Source organism: Lampris incognitus, chromosome 5, assembly GCF_029633865.1.
Source record: "Lampris incognitus isolate fLamInc1 chromosome 5, fLamInc1.hap2, whole genome shotgun sequence".
NCBI classification, from domain to species: Eukaryota; Metazoa; Chordata; class Actinopteri; order Lampriformes; family Lampridae; genus Lampris; species Lampris incognitus.
This window is the reverse complement of record NC_079215.1, coordinates 49999830-50020434: the sequence shown is the minus strand read 5'-3', so window position 1 is coordinate 50020434 and position 20605 is coordinate 49999830. Positions and strand designations below refer to the sequence as shown.

General features: G+C 45.0%; 1 protein-coding gene across 1 annotated transcript; it reads right to left on the bottom strand.

Annotated features, from left to right (window-relative positions):
- Window positions 1-4892: 4892 nt before the first annotated feature.
- Window positions 4893-19065, bottom strand: serhl (serine hydrolase like). Its single transcript, XM_056280750.1, has 12 exons — window positions 18838-19065; window positions 18459-18596; window positions 14391-14504; window positions 14170-14211; window positions 14048-14067; window positions 13859-13933; window positions 6834-6943; window positions 6638-6717; window positions 6464-6498; window positions 6241-6317; window positions 6048-6135; window positions 4893-5468 (listed from the first exon to the last, which is right to left on the bottom strand). The coding sequence occupies exons 1-12, from the start codon at window positions 18944-18946 to the stop codon at window positions 5322-5324; spliced, it is 1035 nt and encodes a 344-aa protein (XP_056136725.1). The 5' UTR covers window positions 18947-19065; the 3' UTR covers window positions 4893-5321.
- Window positions 19066-20605: the final 1540 nt, after the last annotated feature.

Genomic DNA, 20605 nt, shown 5'->3' with positions numbered 1-20605 from the left:
TCGTGGTCCTGACACCTTGGCTGCTACTCCTTAAAGTTAACACCAGCATCCAGCCATCCATTATCCAAACCGCTTATGTAATTTGTTGGAAATCAGAGGAAAACGGTTTAAATCCCCACCTTTTTTATACAAATGATGACTGACTAATCCCTCCTTTCAGATTGATTTTGCCCCATAATTTGTCGGTCATAATGGTAGAGAATGAGTCAACATTTGCTTTAGAAGATGATTGCTCTTGTTTTTGGCATTTTGATCACTCGTTAGAAGTTGTATGACCTCATTCTCATGCACAAAGTGACCTCAATACATTGTCTTCCAGAAATTAGCAGCACCAGCCAACAGGATCTCTTAAATTCAAACAGAAAACAAACTAGATATGAATGTGAGCAAATTGTGTTTTTAACCTTATATTGTACTTCTGTGACATGTTGTTAGATTGTCCTTTTTGTTGAGGGTTAGTAACCCTAACCCTTAAAGTAGGCTAATATCTAGATAAAGTAGAATAGGGAAATCTTGTCAGGCATATTACAGGTGAAAAATTTGAACCGTTCAAAAAGGGCCTATTATTGAAACATGGGCAGCACTAAACTTCAGATGAACATGACAGAGGACTCATTTAAAGTCCTTGTATTTTATCGGTTACAGTTTATGGTTACTTATAGATATGATTGTGTCTGACAGTATTTTTAGTTGGTAACACTGTTCCCTGCCACATCTGTAATTTCTCTGTCTGCAGTGCCATCATACTGTAAATCTGAATTCTAATGTTACTTTGAACCTGTGACTGAGAATGATGGTTACTAAGACATGTGTCCTTCTCACTGTGTGGGAATGTCTCATTTACATTGATCTCTGATAAATGGCATCATCATTATTCAAATGATTAGTAAAGGTAAATGAAATAAATGAGAAAATATTAAAATACATTTGGGATGCAGTGGCTCGGATGTTAGAGAAGCTTGTGACAGGAAAGACGCAGTGTGAAAAGTAAACGACAGCTGTTTTGTCCTGTGACAAACTACCACTGAACAAGGCTCCCAGATGCTTGAGTGGAATGCCTTAGTGGCCGACAGCTGGAGTCTGTGCTCACTGTGAATATGGAGAGCTAAGAAGCAGGGTTTTGATGACAAAAAGCTTGACTGCTCAACAAATCATCTCTGGATAAATGGTGCATGGATCTTGGATTACACGAATGGCAAGCCACATTTCATTAAGCTTCAAGTCTGCTGTCTGGCACGGTGGTGAGCAACAAGGGGGGTGGGGGACCCCTCAGGGCACTGTGCTATCGCCCACCCTTCACCTAGGACTTCAAAAACATCCCATCTTCAGAAGTACTCCTATGATTCAGTGACAGTCGGATGTATTAGTGAGGACAGGGAGATGACGTGCAGGAGTCTAGTGAAGACCTTTAATGAGTTCTGCAGAAAAAAGAAAAAAAAATCTACCATGCAATGTCTCCGGAACCAGAAAGACGTTGATGTCCTTGCACAATTCAAAGATAATCTTCAGAGTAGGGACCTGTCAAAATCTATCCACACAGTAATTATTAACATGAACAGATACAACAGTGTTCCTCAAGTGTTTAGTGATTGTCTTAATTTTGCAATTGTTATAAAGTACCAGAGAGCACATTTGTTTGCATGCAAAAATCTTCATGATTGTAAGAATTGCAGATTTTCAGACCGACTCACTCGGTGCTTGGTAACACTGTCATAGCGGGGATGAAAACGTCAACAGTTTTCCTGTAGCCAGCTATGAATCTTTGAGCCAAGCACAACTACAAGGGTTAATAAATACTCTGAGGCTTGTAACCTCTCGGGATGCTGTGCTCACAACCATGGGCTCCTTTATACCGGTGACTAAGGACTTCAAAGTAAATACACTCTTACTAAGCAGGGGAACGCTAAAAAAAGATCTGTTGCTTCCAGCTTTTGACATTCCACTCCCAGAGACATCATTATGAGAAGCAAGTTAAGAGGAACAATTTTAGTCAAGGCAAGATCTGGAAGAGAGGAAAAAAAAATCTTTGATACAGCTGCTTGTAGACTAGACAACTTGTATATTATTGCAACGGATGTGCAGAAAAGGGTTTGCAGTCATTGGTGTCTTAATGCAACACCCAACACAATATGGTGCTGCTAACACAAATATCATGTGTGGAAGAGATTTCAAAAGGATGTCTGTGAATGTTCTCATTCATCCAGGTCATGGTTATCCAAAGGAATTGAATCAAGTGCAACTGGACTTGGTATATATCCGTGAAGACGTTTCGCCTCTCATCCAAGAGGCTTCATCAGTTCATGCCTTTCTGACTAGACCAAGCTAGTCTGACTGGCTGGTGATGATTTCAAAAGGATATTAACCAAAAACACATCTAATACATTTTTTCTGGGGGGGGGGGGTGACGACAGTAGGAACATATGAAGAAAAAAAAATCTCGCTGAACATTGTGATTAGTGGTTGTGTAGGAGCCAGTGCCACAGAGAACATTATGAAAGAGGAAATAAAAATTAATTCATCTTGACATTTACGAATTTTGTCAAGCAATATCCCCAATTTAGAGATGACGCTGCAGAGGTTGAAAAGGTTGGATACTACATCAAGACTATGATGCATAACATATTTCAGAGTCAATCTATGAAATACTGACAGGAACACAAATATTGAGGTGTTGAGATGGACTTCATGACTGGTTAAATATTATTAGAAATCTGTGGGGAGATTTAAAAAATGTATTGCGTGCAATAAGACCAAGGAATATTTTTGAGCTGGAAGAGTTCTGCAGGGAAGAGACTGAAAAAAAAAAATCAATAAAAGATTAGAAAGAATTTTTTGTCGGCTATAGGAAATATTCTGAAGAGGATTTCTGTCAAAGATGTGTTACCAAGCTTTTCACATGCCTGATTTACTGTTTTTAGTTTTTATCCCCCTAAATATTACATCTGGTAAATGGTAATTGTGCAATAAAATGTAAAAATGTCATGTCTAAGTTAGTACCCTTCAAAATGTGCGTTTATTTTCATTTTTAAGAAATTCAACCAAAGATGCAATTTGAACAGGGGTGCCCACACGTTTGCACACAGCTGCACTCAGGACATTTTTGTAACTCTATATCAGACATCAGAATCAGAATCAGAAACACTTTGTCATTTCATTTCATGCACTTCCATCCATCCATCCATCCATTATCTGAACCGCTTATCCTGCTCTCAGGGTCGTGGAGATGCAGGAGCCTATTCCAGCAGTCATTGGGTGGCAGGCTGGGAGACACCCTGAACAGGCCGCCAGGCCATCACAGGGCCGAGACACACACACACACACACCCATTCATACCTATGGACAATTTAGTATGGCCGATTCACCTGAATTTACATGTCTTTGGACTGTGGGAGGAAACCGGAGCCCCCGGAGGAAACCCACGCAGACATGGGGAGAACATGAAAACTCCACACAGAGGACGACTTGGTGGGTCTACCCCGGGGCTCAAACCCAGGACCTTCTTGCTGTGAGGCGACCGCGCTAACCAATGCGCCACCGTGCCGCCATTTCATGCACTTGCGCACATGAAATGAAACGAAACATTATTTCCCCCAGCCCACAGCTTTGCAACACAAAGACAAAAACACATATCAAAAAACTACAAGAACCACAAGAACACATATAACACAAAAAAAAAATCCCTGTCCAGGAGAACGAATGCCAGCCAGGATGACTGTCGGAACTGCCGATCTGCATGGGCTAGCAGTTAGCTTAGCATGCACTGCTAATGCGTCCTGTCGGACCACCCTCGGTGTTTCCTCTTTGGGCGCAGTTCCGGTCAGGGCTGTGGTCCTTGGGCCTACAGGACGCAGCAGACCAAGCTCCCTCAGCCAATCCAACACTAGCTCTCCCAGCCAGACACCTTCGAAACACCTCCCCGTACTCTACATGACGACACTAAAAACATAATTAAGGCTAGACGAGGCCGCCGCCAGACCGCCCTCAGTGTTATCGGAACTGCCAATCTGCATGGGCTAGCAGTTAGCTTAGCCTGTCAGACCACCCACAGCTCCAGGCAGGGCCATGGTCCCTGGGCCCACAGGACACAGCAGACCAGGCTCTCCCAGCTGATCCAGCGCCAGCTCTCCCAGCCATCAAACGAAGACAAACTTAGACGCAAACATGGACAAAGACACTGCATGGACGGTACTGGGTGAGGCCGCTGCAAATGTGAATTCGCGCCGCCATCTTCCCACACCGGTACTGGGTTAGGCCACTGCAAACTTGACTTTTCGCCGCCATCTCCCCACACCAGAAGACATGTAATCCTTTATTAATAATGCCTTCAAGAATCACATTTTTTGTGTTATATTTGTTTTGTCCCATTCACGTCTGCTGCTGCACATTAATAGGTGTAACCCATCATATCGGTGCAGTAGACCGATCGATGGGCTGGAATGAATGGATGAGAAAGAAAGAGGAAAAAAAGGCTTTTTTTTTTGGTGCCAGTTTGTGTTTTTGCCTTCAATCAAAATGCATTTTTAAAAGTCGAGTTTAGTTTTATCTTAGAATTACTCTCCTCTATTGACGCCATGCACAGAAGGTTAACAGTGAATAAAAAAATGACTATACTTAAATTACCTTACTTCCACTCCATGTTACTTTTACTTTTCGTCTACCGCCCCAGCCTATTTTGCTGCTTGTCTGTCTCACAGCCACTCATTCCTTCCTCCTCCCTCCACCTTTGTTTGTTCACACAGTATCCAGATGCCCGCAGGCAGTTTCAAGTTCTGCTAGTATCATTCAGGGTGACCTGCTAGGAAGTGTGGTGGATTCTGCCCACGGCACCGCTGTCAGTCAAAGCACCAACACAATACTCTGCTGAAATATTTTTAATCATTTAACATTCCAGCTATATTTACATTAAACACCTGGCTAATGACAGGAGTGGCTGCCAGACAGCAGTTCTGGTGAGTGTATACACACTGTATTACTGTACAAATAAACTCATTAAAAAAATGCCCATAACACTTTTAGTTATCAAAATCAGCAGTGCATCACTTCATATCACCATTTGTGCAATTAACAATGTAATCATCCCACTGAACTCAGATAATATTTACCTAATAAGATAGGATTCTATTCAAGCAGCTTTGAAGGAAAGTCCCATTTGTTTTTAGTATTGCTAGTATGCTAGATAAATAAAATGCTATAAATATTTTGGCAGCATAAACTAAACACTGTTGCTGTCTACTCAGAGGCCACAGGATGATGACGAGGATCATTTGAATTTGTGTTGCAGAGTTTGCTGGTAAAATGGAGGTGATGGATGTGCGCGCTCATCATAACTTGGCTGTTTGTGTGTCCTCTGCAGTGCTCGGTGACTGCGAGAGGACTCTGGTCTGTAAGAAGTCAGAAATAAAGGGAGCGACCCTTTCCGGCCTGTTCAGGTGCACATGATGGTCACCTGGTACTTTAACCACAATACCCTGGAAGAAAGAAAGTAAGACAGAAGGAAAGAAAGGAAGTAAGTCCAGGATGGTCACACATTTTTAGGATTCTGGCATCTTTGGTCTCTTTGAAGCAAGCGCTGGTTGTTTAGCGAATAACATTCAGTGTTTTCATCCATGGATAACTGCTGTGCTGGACAGAGTGCATAAAAAGAAACTTTAAATTCCACACATCGTTCCTCCTTTCCTCCACCATCAACTGAGTTTGTCCGACTGCCAGTATTTAAGTTAATTCTGGGGTTCGCAACTATAAATATTTCTTCTGCCTTTTGATCACGAGCTTATACTTTTGAGCAAAGATGGCTTTGCTGGCATCAATGCAATGGTCTGTCTAGCAGGTGCAACTCAGAAAGGCTAGGCTGAAGGGATTTAAATGTATAAGGGATGGGGGATTATGAAAAGAAACAAAAACAACAAATCAAACAGTCAGATAGAAGCACACGTGACTATGGACAAATACATTTTAAAACTCACTGACACACACACACACACACACACACACACACACACACACACACACACACACACACACAGATATGGACTCCGGAACACACTCACATTTCTATTCCTGTAGCCCTGCAGGAGTGCTGAGGTAAATTTCTTCTGATCTGGTTCGGCAAATATTTTCTCAAAGCCTTCTTCTGCTCTGGAAAACAGAAATGATGAAAAACACTTAGTATGGTATGAGGTAGCACGTCAAAGTTTTGTGTTTACTGGTGTAGACTAGCACAACAAGAGAGGAGAGCCTTACAGAACAACAAGTACGTGGGCTTGTATCCTCGACTGGAACTCCAGACTCTGCTCCATACTAATGCGGACAATGTTTTTCTGAATGTAATACACAAATAAACCAATGAAGATGCAGCCAAAGAACTGACAATAGAGCATAGAGTACTTTCTACTGAGTAATAGCAGCATAACAGATGGGGTATTGGAGGTAAGTGTGTGTGTGTGGAAAGGGGGCAATAGCTTACTAGATTGATTCGAAAGTCTCGGCTGAACACAACCCCTTTAAATGAAGGAAAATATAGAATAATAAAGTTATTTCTTACACAGAGTGTACTTTGATGATCGCTGCAGTTTTTTGTTTTGTTTTTTTAGAAGACAAAGTGAGATCAGCAAAAACTGAAAGGCAAATGAAGATGTACCTCCTTCAACCTGAGCGAGACCTCGTTCTAAGAGGTTGTGCACGGACAGTTCAGACAGAGTGGGGTTTGCAGCCAACAACCTGAAAGGAGAAGGGGAAAAAAAAACTCTTCAGTCAGTAGCTCATCATGTCTTCAAAATAAATAGTTAACTATGCTGAACAGTCCACAAAGGCCATTGACTAAAGTGCCACCTTACCTCTCAACTGCCTTCTCGTAAGTGTACACTCTCTCCTTTCTTTCCTCTTTCTTTTTTTCAAACTGGAGCATCCCTTCCATCCCCTGCCTCATCACTTGGGGCACTTCTTTCTACAAGTAAAACAGCATCAGTGAAGAGAACAAACCAGATCTAAACCCGGGGAGTGGGGTTTTATGATAGAGTTGTAGATGAGTAGATCGTTTTATTAGCCACACGACCAAGGCCGGTGGAATTTGTTTTCAGTATACGTTAAACTTTGCAGCACAATACATACATGGACAACAGCAGACACTCCACATATTATCACGAACAATAGTTACACAATAGCAGAAACAAACATATCATGCACAACAATTAAGGTGAATTGTAGTATGCATGCCAATGGTGCGTGAGGAGGGGACTATAGGGACACTGCAAAAAATTAATTCTTAACAAGTGAAAATATCTTGTATTTGGTACAGTAAGTCCAATATTGAGTAGAATTATTTTGAATTATGTTATTCCACGGGCAGATAATTTTGCTTATTTCAAGTTTTTTTCTTCCTGATTTTGGTCTTGTTTTAAGAAAAAAAGATTAACATTCATTTAAAACAAGATTAAACTGACCAAAATCAAGAAAAAAAAACTTGAAATAAGCAAAATGATCTGCCAGTGGAATAAGATAATTCAAGATAATTCTACTCAATATTGGACTTATTGTACCTAATACAAGATATTTTCACTTGATAAGATTTCATTTTTTGCAGTGAAGGAATTCAGTTTGGATGGCTAGGGGGAAAAAAACTGTTTGTGAAGCGTTTAGTCTTAGTGGACAGTGACCTGTAGCACCTCCCTGAGGGAAGGAGCTGGAAGAGGTGATGAGCAGGATGTGAGGGGTTGGAAATGATCTTCTTTGCTCGCTTTACAGTCCGGTGAGTATGTACAGATTCAAGGGGGGAGTGGGTTGCCTATGATTTTGGATGCCTTGTTTGACAATCAGCTGCAGTTTTTTCCATGTTTGACTGTCCATGCCACCGTACCATACTGTAATGGAAGATGTTATGGTGGACTCGATAATGGCTGAGTAAAACAGAACGACCAGTTGATGTTTGATCCAGTATTTTTTAAGCTGCCTAAGAAAGTAAAGTCGTTGTTGAGCTTTTGCAATGATGTGTTCAGTGTTCATTTTCCACTTCAGGTTATTGCTGATGTATGTTCCAAGGAATTTAAAAGAGTCGATGGTGTTAATAGGGTCTCCATTCATTTGTATGGGTGTTTTGGGACTTGGCATGCATCGGAAGTCAGTAATGAGTTCTTGGGTTTTGGCTGTATTAAGCAGAAGGTTGTTGTTTGTGCACAAAGTGACAGCTTGGTCTACTACTTCTTTTGGATTTTTCCCTGTTTTTCTCCTCAGCTGTACTTGGCCAATTACCCCAATCTTCTGAGCCATCCCGGTCCCTGCTCCACCTCCTCTGCCGATCCAGGGAGGGCTGCAGACTACCACATGCCTCCTCCGATACATGTGGAGGCACCAGCCGCTTCTAATCACCTGACAGTGAGGAGTTTTGCCAGGGGGATGTAGCACATGGGAGGATCACGCTATTCCCCCCAGTTCCCCCTCGCCCCTGAACACACGCCCCAACCAACCAGAGGGGGCGCTAGTGCAGCGACCAGGACACATACCCACATCCAGCTTCTCACCCACAGACACGGCCAATTGTTTCTGTAGGGACGCCTGACCAAGCTGGAGGTAACATGAGGATTTGAACCAGCGAGACCCATGTTGGTAGACAACGGAATAGACTGCTACGCTACCCGGATGCCCCAGCTTGGTCTACTTCAGTGCGGTAAGCTTCGATAAAGCTCAGAATACAATGTTATAAGAATATTTCAGGTACAACTTGATATAATTATTGTAATTCTTTGTATTTCTTTGCTGCTGAACACTTTATCATGTGGTTTATCATTTTTAAGTGTCTTAAAAAACTTTTTTGTGATTGATATATGTAATATATCATATGTATATGTGATATATGTAAGTTTAAGAAAGCTAACCCAACTACCGAGGATGCACAAGTCAGTGCATTCTTAGTGCTGGTCCCGAGCCTGGATAAATGGGGAGGGTTGCATCAGGAAGGGCATCCGGTGTAAAACTTTTGCCAAATCAAATATGCGGCTCACAAATCCGATTTCCATATCAGATCGGTTGAGGCCCGGGTTACTAATGACCGCTACCAGTACTGTTGGCCAGCAGGGTGCCGGTGGAAACTATGGTACTGTTGGGCGAAGGGGAAGGAGAGGGGGAAGGCATGTCCTGAGGCAGCGGAAGAGGAAGAAGGGTAGGAGTGTGGAGGTGAGGAAGGGTAGGAGTGTGGAGGTGAGAGTCGGAACTTCGAATGTTGGCACTATGACTGGTAAAGGGAGAGAGCTGGCTGATATGATGGAGAGAAGGAAGGTAGATATACTGTGTGTGCAAATAAGGCCAGGCGGATCGGAGGTGGGTTCAAACTCTTTTACTGTGGTGCAGAATGGAGGAGAAATGGAGTAGGGGTAATTCTGGGGAAGAGTATGTCAAGAGTGTGTTGGAGGTGAAGAGAGTGTTGGACAGAGTGATATATATGAAGCTAGAAATCGAAGGTTTGATGAATGTTATCAGCACATATGCCCCGTAAGTTGGGTGTGAGATGGAAGAGAAAGAGGAATTCTGGAGTGAGTCGGATGAAGTGGTGGAGAGTGTACACAAGAAGGAGAGAGTGGCAATTGGAGCAGACTTCAATGGGTATGTTGGTGAAGGGAACAGCGGTGATGGGCAGGTATGATGCCAAGGAGAGGAATGTGGAGGGACAGATGGTGGTGGATTTTGCAAAAAGGGATGGAAATGGCTGTGGTGAATACACATTTCAAGAAGAGGGAGGAATATAGGGTATAAGAATAAGAGTGGAGGAGAGCGCACACGGGTGGACTATATCTTATGCAGGAGGTGCGATCTGAAAGGGATTGGAGACTGCAAGGTGGTGACAGGGGAGAACGTAGCTAGGCAGCATCGGATGGTGGTCTGTAGGATAGCTTTGGAGATCAAGAAGAGGAAAAGGCACATGGCGAGTTGTATGAGAGGTGGGACACTAAGGAAGGAGAAGAGGACTTATACCAATTGGCTAGACAGAGGGACCAAACTGGGGAGGATGTGCAGTAGGTTAGGGCGATGAAGGATTGAGATGAAAATGTGCTGACAAGCAAGGAGAGTGTGTTGAAAAGGTGTAAGAAGTACTTTGAGGGGCTGACGAATGAAGAAAACGAGAGAGAGAGAAGGTTGGATGAGGTGGGGATAGTGAATCAGGAAGTGCAGCGGATTAGCAAGGAGGAAGTGAGGGCAGCTATGAAGAGGATGAAAGCAGTTGGTCTAGATCAGTGGTTCTCAACCTTTTTGGAGTCCTGGACCCCCTGCGTATTTTTGATCTACCCTGAGGACCCCTCCACCTGATCTTGGGGAAGGGGGGTTGCAATTTGATAGAAACAGTAGAAACTGCATTTTAAATTGCATTATAGCATTTATTCACTCTTTGGGGCAAAAATAAGAGCTTTCAGTTGTAACTTACACTCACTGGCCACTTTATTAGGTACACCTTGCTAGTACCGGGTTGGACCCCCTTTTGCCTTCAGAACTGCCTTAATCCTTCATGGCATAGATTCAACAAGGTACTGGAAACATTCCTCAGAGAGTTTGGTCCATATTGACATGATAGCATCACGCAGTTGCTGCAGATTTGTCGGCTGCACATCCATGATGCGAATCTCCCGGTCCACCACATCCCAAAGGTGCTCTATTGGATTGAGATCTGGTGACTGTGGAGGCCATTTGAGTACAGTGAACTCATTGTCATGTTCAAGAAACCAGTCTGAGATGATTTGAGCTTTATGACATGGCGCATTATCCTGCTGGAAGTAACCATCAGAAGATGGGAACACTGTGGTCATAAAGGGATGGACATGGTCAGCAACAATACTCAGGTAGGCTGTGGCGTTGACACGATGCTCAATTGGTACTAAGGGGCCCAAAGTGTGCCAAGAAAATATCCCCCACACCATTACACCACCACCACCAGCCTGAACCGTTGATACAAGGCAGGATGGATCCATGCTTTCATGTTGTTGACACCAAATTCTGACCCTACCATCCGAATGTCGCAGCAGAAATCGAGACTCATCAGACCAGGCAACGTTTTTCCAATCTTCTATTGTCCAATTTTGGTGAGCCTGTGCAAATTGTAGCCTCAGTTTCCTGTTCTTAGCTGACAGGAGTGGCACCCGGTGTGGTCTTCTGCTGCTGTAGCCCATCTGCCTCAAGGTTCGACGTGTTGTGCGTTCAGAGATGCTCTTCTGCATACCTCGGTTGTAATGAGTGGTTATTTGAGTTACTGTTGCCTTTCTATCAGCTCGAACCAGTCTGGCCATTCTCCCCTGACCTCTGGCATCAACAAGGCATTTTCGCCCACAGAACTGCTGCTCACTGGATATTTTCTCTTTTTCGGACCATTCTCTGTAAACCCTAGAGATGGTTGTGCGTGAAAATTCCAGTAGATCAGCAGTTTCTGAAATACTCAGACCAGCTCGTCTGGCACCAACAACCATGCCACGTTCAAAGTCACTTAAATCACCTTTCTTCCCCATTCTGATGCTCGGTTTGAACTGCAGCAGATCGTCTTGACCATGTCTACATGCCTAAATGCATTGAGTTGCTGCCATGTGATTGGCTGATTAAAAATTTGCGTTAACAAGCAGTTGGACAGGTATGCCTAATAAAGTGGCCGGTGAGTGTAGATATAGTTAACAAAACAGAATTCTTATGCAGTAACTTTCATATATATGTAACAAAACAGAATATGTATTCAGTAACTTTCAGATATATGTAACAACAGAATTTTTATGCAGTAACTTTTAACAATGCAAATGGGAGCGAGATCTCTTATTGAAATACAATAAATTACACTTGTGAAACAGATGTAATTAGAGAAAAAAGTCCTGTTACCCTTTATAGTTTAGGTAGATAAAGGGTAACAGGACTTTTCAGTCACATTTGAGTAAAATAATCCTATTTCTATAAATGTCATAGGATCTTTTTTTTTAAAGATATTTTATTTTCACAGACCCCTTGCAATTACACTACGGACCACTAGGGGTCCGCGGACCCCCGGTTGAGAAACACTGGTCTAGATGACATATCTGTGGAGGCATGGAGGTGTTTAGGAGAGATGGCAGTGGAGTTTTTAACTAGATTGCTTAACACAACCTTGCAAAGTGACAGGATGCCTTAAGAGTGGAGAAGAAGCATACTGGTACCAATTTTCAAGAAAAAGGGTGATGTGCAGAGCTGTAGTAACTTCAGAGGTATAAACTTGATCAGCCACAGCATGAAGATATTGGCAAGAGCTGTGGAATCTAGGTTAAGAGGAGAGGTGATGATTAGCGAGCAGCAGTATGGTTTCATGCCACAAAAGAGCACTACAGATGCGATGTTTGCTTTGAGAATATTGACAGAGAAGTATAGAGAAGGCCAGAAGGAGTTACATTATGTCTTTGTGAATTTAGAGAAAACATATGACAGGGTGCCGACAGAGGAGGTGTGGTATTGTATGAAGAAGTCAGGTGTGGCAGAGAAGATTGTAGGAGTGGTGCAGGATATGTATGAGGGCAGTGTGACAGTGGTGAGGTGTGCAGTTGGAATGACAGATGGATTCAAAGTGGAGGTGGGATTACATCAAGGATCAGCTCTGAACCCTTTCTTGTTTGCAACGCTGATGGACAGGTTGACGGATGAGATCAGGCAGGAGTCTCCATGGACTATGATGTTTGCGGATGACATTGTGATCTGTAGCGAGAGTAGGGAGCAGGTTGAGGAGAGCCTGGAGAGGTGGAGGTATGCACTGGAGAGAAGAGTAATGAAAGTCAGTAGGAGCAAGACAGAATACATATGTGTGAATGAGAAGCATGACAGCAGAATGGTGAGGATGCAAGGAGTAGAGGTGACGAAGATGGATGAGTTTAAATACTTGGGGTCAACTGGAGTGCAGAAGAGAAGTGAAGAAGAGAGTGCAGGCAGGGTGAAGTGGGTGGAGAAGAGTGACAGGAGTGATTTGTGATAGAAGGGTACCAGCAAGAGTTAAAGGGAAGGTTTACAAGATGGAAGTGAGACCAGCTATGTTGTATGGTTTGGAGATGGTGGCACTGAAAAAAGAGAGGAGGCAGAGCTGGAGGTGGCAGACTTGAAGATGCTAAGATTTTCATTGGGAGTGACGATGAAGGACATGATTTGGAATGAGTATATTAGAAGGACAGCTCCGGTTGGACAGTTTTGGAGACAAAGCAAGAGAGGTGAGATTGAGATGGTTTGGACATGTGCGGAGGAGAGATGCTGGGTACATTGGGAGAAGGATGCTGACTATGGTGCTGCCAGGCAAGAGGAAAAGAGGAAGACCAAAGAAGAGGTTTATGGATATGGTGAGGGAGGAAATGCAGGTAGGTGGCTGGCATGACAGAGGAAGATGCAGAGGACAGGAAGAGATGGAAACGGATGAGCCACTGTGGCGACCCCTAATGGGAGCAGCTGAAAGTAGTAGCAAGTACTAGAAGCTGCTCTAAACTGGAGTCAAATTCCTCATATGCATAAGCACACTTGGCCAATAAAGTTGATTCTGATTAAATTATTCCTAATGGCAAAACATTATTGAAAATCAATAACATTTTCACTAACCTCAGTAATCAAAACCTTCAATTCAAATTTTCACAGTATTGCATGATTCAGAATGTCCTGCAGTTCTGAAATAACCACTTACTGTTTTTTGAACCATTGTTTTTTGTTTTGTTTTTTTGTACATCATTAGTATTACATTTATAGCCTTGAAATCTGAATAAATTTAATAAGATTTGGCAGCAACAGTAGGAAATTATCCCAATGTTAATGACCATTACATGTTTCCCTCATCATTAATGATAAAACACTTTGTATCTTTTGGGTAGCCTAAGGCTGGATGTAAGAACTCATATAGTACCACGTGTGTTGGTAAGAATCCAAAGGAGTCCAGCAGTATGACAGCATCCACCATCTCAGGATACAGTGCACTGAACTGTGGGGAAACCAACAGGACAAACTGGATTGTACTGTAATACATAACTGGAAAACAAGGAAATACTCTGTGTATTGTGTTAAACCAGGTTACAGTTGTGACATGAAACATTACCAATCCAGCAATGTTGCCACCTGTTTAAGAAGCAAAACAAAAAACATGAGATACATACTGAAATATGGGAATACTTTTGATCACTCAAGCGTGACTGTGATACCAGATAGTCTACCACTCACCCATACTGTGGCCTATGATGGAGAATCTTGTCCACTGGAGAGCTGTGAGAAGCAATTACACAAATCACAAACATAGAGGCAACATTGTCATCTTGGAACAAATCAGTTGGTTTTGGTTATTTGGAGAATAACGGTACTGCTACTGTTCAGCTGCTGCAGAGGAGCATAAAACAAAGGGACCATGTCTACAGATGTGAATGCACCGTCCTGAATTCACACACCATCAATGACTCGCCGTACATCAGCCACGTAGGCCGGGAAGGTGTAAAAGACACCGGGCGGACGATGGGATGACAGACCGTGACCTGGCAAGTCCACTGCCACATATTTACACTCTATATGGTGGAGAGATAAAGAACAGCAAGAAAGAGCAGCGAAAGAGAAAGACCAAACAGAGGTGGTGAGAGTAGATGTAAATACTTGTACAGGAATCCTTTAATTTGGTGTTCATAAAATTCTTTAACAAATAAAGTATCCACGACTGTATTTAAATAAGCCTCCAATGAAAACAAACCATTACTGTTCAACATATTGTAGTGACCGGAGGAGGTGGTCGCTCTAACTGTTGGTGGCTCTGCGCTGGGGGAGCAGTTGAAATTGTCATAATTTATGTGTTCAAATGTTTGGTTCATGTTGGGATATGTTGTTGTTTGGGGGTTTGACTCGGACTGGGTACAGGACTGTTTACTGACTGACTGACTATAGGACTGTGATGTGGACTGACGACTCTAGTCATGACCTCAGGGGGGGATTGTTGTAATGTTAGTTCTAGGTGGTGTGTAAATAAAAACGCACTCCCGGGGTCGTGCGGTGTATGGGACACGGGAGCTGCCATTAAAAAGAGATCTCTGACTCGCGACTCCTTCTTCCACGCCGGCTCGCCACATTGGTGTCAGAAATGGGATTTCGCTGAAGAATGGAGAGGAAGAGCCAGAGACTGGAGCAGGACATCAAGCAGACCCGTTGGTGCTTGGAAAACCTAGTGTGGCAAAAGATGGAGCCCACCAGAGATGGAAGTTTTCCCGCCTACTCTGATGGCTCCAGTGCACGGTGGCTCCACCGCCCCCTAGAGGCCAAGGGGACCAGCATTGGAGAACACCTGCTGGCTGCCGCCACTGACTACCCCCTAGAGGCCAGGAGTACCAGCACCGGGGAACACCTGCTGCCTGCCGCCACCAATCGCACCCTAGCAAGCAGGAGGGATGCTGTGCATAGAACACTGACCAAGCTGGCCAAGTACAACGGGATGACACAGCTAGAGCCATACCTCTTGCAAGTCCAATTAGCGGCAACAAGGAAGCTGCCATCCACCTAGCTCTGGCATTGGAGGGAAAGGTTTTGCAGGTGCTCCTCAACCTAGAACCAGCGGCGCAGCGGGACCTCCAAGCCCTGACCATGGCACTGGTGAGGTGATTCGGGCAACGACCCTTACCTGACCAGAGCAGGGAGCAGCTAGCCAGTTGCCGCTATCAAGAAGGACAGAGCCTAGGGTACCTTCACTGCAGATGTGCAGCTATATGCCCCACATGGTTACCTGCAGTTCAATGCAGCCACCCAAGAGGAGCTGGCCCTCCACGCTTTCCTGCGGGGGCTCATGTTGGCCTCCAACATTCAGGTGATGTCCACCCCGGCCGACTGACCGCTGTTACTGGTGTGACTAGCTTTGTCACATAGCCCACGACTGCCCAGCACCGATGCTGAAAGCCAGAGTCACCCGGCTGGTGGGGAAACGACGGCGGAGTGGCCTAGTGAGGGGACTGCCACTCCAGTCTCCAGCCCCCACTCAAGGTCGATGGATGCTGGTTGGCCGCCTAGGTCACACCAAAGGACTGTATCTGGACTGCCAACTCAACGGTCGATCCTGCCAGGCCCTGGTAGACACAGAGTCTACCATTTCCCTGGTGCGACCTGGCATCCTCCCGGACATCACCAGCTCACTCTCAATGACATGGTCACCAACCAACACCCAGCTGATGACGGTGACAGGAGAAAAGGCTGGCATGAGAGGCGGCATGGTGGTGCAGTGGTTAGCACTGTTGCCTCACAGCAAGAAGGTCCTGGGTTCAAACCCCAGGGTTGTCCAACCTTGGGGGGTCATCCCAGGTCATCGTCTGTGTGGAGTTTGCATGTTCTCCCCGTGTCTGCGGTGGGTTTTCTCCGGGTGCTCCGGTTTCCCCCACCATCAAAAAGACATGCATGTTAGGGTTAATACTCTTGTCTGTGCCCCTGACCGAGGCATGGCAAGATGAACTGGAGTTGTTCCCTGGGTGCTGCACGGCGGCTGCCCACTGCTCCTAGCTACACAGCTAGGATGGGTTAAATGCAGAAAGGAATTTCCCCACAGGGATCAATAAGGTATCTCAAAATAAAAATAAAAAAAGGTCCGTCACTGCAAGTCTGGGCTGGAGACCAGGAGCTGGCACACGAGTTCTGGCTCGCCAACATCCAAGACCCGTATATCATCGGCCTGGACCTGCTGACCCGCTGGGGAGCCTGTGTTAACGTGTCGGAGGCAACCATCACCCTCAGCATGAAGACCATGGCGCTCCGGTCTGGCCGGGGGAGGAGTGGGCCAGAGGACACTGACAGTGGCGGCTGTCCAGACTGCCAGAAACGAGGAGAGGTTGTTCCCGTTGACCACGCAGCAACTGAGGCAGCAGCAGGAGGCAGACGTGGCCCTGGCGCTGGTGAGGGGCTGGCTGGAGATGAGGTGGCCTCCCCGAGTGAACAGAGGTGTCAGGACTGGGGCCCAAGGCAAGCTCCCAGATGAGGGAATAACCTCCTGCAGCTATTGGTGCCCCGTGTGCTCCGTCCCCAGGTTCTCCAGATGGTCCATGGCTCGGTGGGGTTGGGGCACTACGGGAATGCCAAGACCCTCCACCAACTGAGGGCGTGATTGTACTGGCCTTGCTGTCGATGAGACGTGGAGCTGCACGTGCACTGCTGTGACTGCTGCAACTGCCGGAACCGGGCCAGCTCCGGAGTGCAGCAGAAGAGGGCCTATGACACACGGTACCTTGGGCAGGCCTTCATGTGAGGGGACAAGGTATGACTGTATTGTCCTGTTCGCAAGAAGGAGATTTCCCCCATTCTTTGCAGCCACTGGCAGGGCCCAGCGAGGTCCTGGGCCGGCTGTCTGAGGTGGTGTACCAGGTACGCATGCCTGGCCAGGGGTGTATCATGGTGCTGCACCAGGACAGACTCTCCTCAAACGGCTCCCTTGCTCTGCCTGTTGTTGGGGCCGGGGGTGACAGTAGCACCCCATGCATCAATCAGTGTGCCTCACTCCGATTTGCGCTTCCTGTGAGCTCCAAGCGGCTTGTTCACCAGCAATGACACCCTGGACATTTGAGGGACTATGTATTTGGTGATGGCGTCATCAAGGATGACTGATTCCTCAGGTGGGGGCTATGTAGCGACCGGAGGAGGCAGTCACGCTGACTGTCGGTGGCTCTGCACTGGGGGAGCGAGCACAGGGGCTCATGGGACTATAAATGTTCGGGTTGAAATTGTCATAATTTATGTATTCAAATGTTTGGTTCATGTTGGGAGGTGTTGTTTGGGAACAACACCTCCCAACATGACTTGGACTGGGTAGAGGACTATTTACTAATTGACTGACTGTAGGACCGTGACTTGGACTGACGACGCCAGTGATGACCTGGGGGGGGGGTCGTTGTAATGTTAGTTCTGGCCGGTGTGTAAATAAAAGAGCACTCCTGGGGTCTTCTGATGTACGGGACATGGGAGCTGCCATTAAAAATAGATCTCTGACTCTCAACTCCTTCCATGCCAGCTTGCCACAGTATGGTAAACTTTGGGGAACAACAGATAATAGTTATCAGTGGTAAGGGTAAAATATTTTCTGCAATCTGTGTATGAATGATATAAATCAATTAAGCAGATCAATGGCCTGCGCCTTCATAAATGTCACAAAAATGCGTTTTCTGCTACCTTTCTATTTAAAATTGTCTATCTTTTTTTGTTATTCACACAGCTGAATGAGAGATCAGGACTCAAGTGAAGTAACTTCTCTTGAATCAATGAATTCAAGTGAAGTAAAAAATTTGATCTAAAAAAAAAAGCCTGATGAATCAAGAACTAACTTTCCTGACTCCAAGGCCCCCGCCTCAACTTCCACTACATGTCATGGCAAGGGAAACATAATATATACATTTTTGTTAGTTTTCTATCTTTTCTGGAAGGGTAGGGAGCCTGGATGTAATCTTTACACGTCTTGGTTTTGTTCACCTGTCGCACTTTCTCCGAAAACACTTGCCATGAATTACCTTTCGATAGTAGGGGGATGAGGGTGTTGAATGTGCCACAGTTGTCAGCCCAGCCATGCAGGCAAAGCACAGGGCGACCATGGTCAGGACCCCAGACCTTTCCTTTCATCTCTCCCCATGGCACTGACATGGCAAACTCTGCAATTGGCCAAACAACACAGTCCATTGTACAGTACAGCTTCATCCAGTACAGTGTCTTATATTGTACACAGTGTAATAGTAAAGCACCCTGGGACAAAGCTGAGGGCTACATACGTATATCCAACTCGACTACAGCTTTTACACACTAAGTAAACCCCGTAAACTACATCGCCGGTCACGGGTTAGCGACAGTTAGCCGTTCATTCCTGGCCGAGCGACAGACAGACAAGAGACCTACCTGCCGGCTTCACTGTGGCTGGTGTCACCAAGTGTCTGACGCTTTTCAAAGTTTGCATCATTGTGTAACGCTGGAAATTAGCACAACGTATCGTACAGTCAATCGGCATAAACTCGCGGTCAGTCTATAGCGAGGTCGAACTTGGCAGATAAGAAAATGTTATTAACGCGGACTTATAACAACGTAACACAGGTTTTTGTTTTTGTCACCAAGAGTTACGACTTGCCGTTTTCCGTGTGTCACGTACCACATGTTAAAGATTTGATTGGATGATAGAGATCGGTGTTGTGATCGACCTATCAGGGCATGCCGTCGCCATGAAAGGGGGCGGGCTTTACCGTTACTCGAGTTTGAAGCGTAACTCAAATTTTCCTCAGCTGTGCCCCGTAATCTGTGGGATAAAGAAATTAGCGTATTACAATTTCTATTCTCTCGTGCTACCTTTTATTTGATTAATATTTTATTATCCTGTACACCCGTCTCTGTTGTCATAATTTATTATTTTATATGCTCTTAATTTATTTTTTTTAACTTTCATTATCTGTTGTTTCACTTTAAAACTGCCCTTATATTGTGTATTTTTTTTAATTCTTTCTAATGTAGAGTACTTTGATGCATTTCATATATGAAAAGTGCTATAAAAATATTCATGCATATTACCACCATTCATGTTTGGGCATTAGTAAATCGGTAATCATCATCGGCGGGTACTTCTGAGTCGTCAGGTGGGCGCAGAGGTCGATCCTGGAGACGCACGATGAGAGGACGCCTGCGCGTGACAGCGTTTGACGTGGAGTGGCTGATGCGCCTGCAGTCACGACCCGGTCCTTGGCAGGGGGGGGTGGCCAGAGTCCAATGGCATGGAGAACGAATACGATTGGAGACCACCCCTCTGTCGCAGCCTTCATCCGCCTTAACCGGCATTGTCTTCCGCTAGTTCCGCCGCTGAGGTATTTGTTGGGTCACGCTTCGTCTGGAACCTCCCCCTTGGCTATCCACCTTGGGTGACAGGACCAGGAGCCAAGCTCCGAACAGCAAAGCTCTTGGGGATCATTGGTACACGCATGCTTCTCCACCACGGCAAGGTGGCGATCCAGGAGAAGTCAATAATTCCTATCTCTTGCCCCCCCCCAAAAAAACCCCCAAACAAAAACGTTGGCCCAATATTGCTGCAGGACCAGCCTATAGTAAACCTTAAAGTTGAGTGTTTCATACAAATCGTTAGACTTTATGGTGAGATGCTCTTAAAAAATAAATGTCGTATCCCATGCATGCTGTACTTTCTTCAAAAAGCAGTTGCTGAGTGTGTGGCAAAATATTTTAGTCTCTCTCCAATAACTCTCCCCTCTGTAGAGTAGAATCAAAAACTGTTTCACATTAAGTATGCAAATCTCTCCGGGGGAGATGACATATTCGACAGGAATCTAGCAAGTGTCCCTAATCAGTGGGTCTGACGCTTTAGTCGAGCGGTTAGTGATGTCACCTTGTGGTGCAGTACACATCGTATCGAATCCCGCTCCGGGCAAGAATATAACCGGCTACCCAATAGAAGCTTGGTAAAGCAGAAAAAACATAAACACACATAACAGATTCAAATGCAATCATAACAATGATGAAGGTTGCGGTATGCTATACCAAACTTTTCCTTATACCATGAAAGAGAAAGGATAGGCTATCTTAGAGGTGTGGTTAACATTTTAAGGGATGTGGCAGGAGACTGATAGGTGGATTAAAATAAATGGGTGCGATGACAGGGGAGACATGGGAT

What these genes read in the sequence shown, in the direction of transcription:
- serhl (XM_056280750.1), bottom strand. Translation starts at nt 18,946, where the DNA reads ATGCCGATTGACTGTACGATACGTTGTGCTAATTTCCAGCGTTACACA. An exon ending in GAGACTTTCGAATCAATCTA is followed by an intron (nt 6,318 to 6,463) that starts GTAAGCTATTGC and finishes TATTACATTCAG; the next exon opens with AAAAACATTGTCCGCATTAG. An exon ending in GCCCACGTACTTGTTGTTCT is followed by an intron (nt 6,136 to 6,240) that starts GTAAGGCTCTCC and finishes TCTGTTTTCCAG; the next exon opens with AGCAGAAGAAGGCTTTGAGA.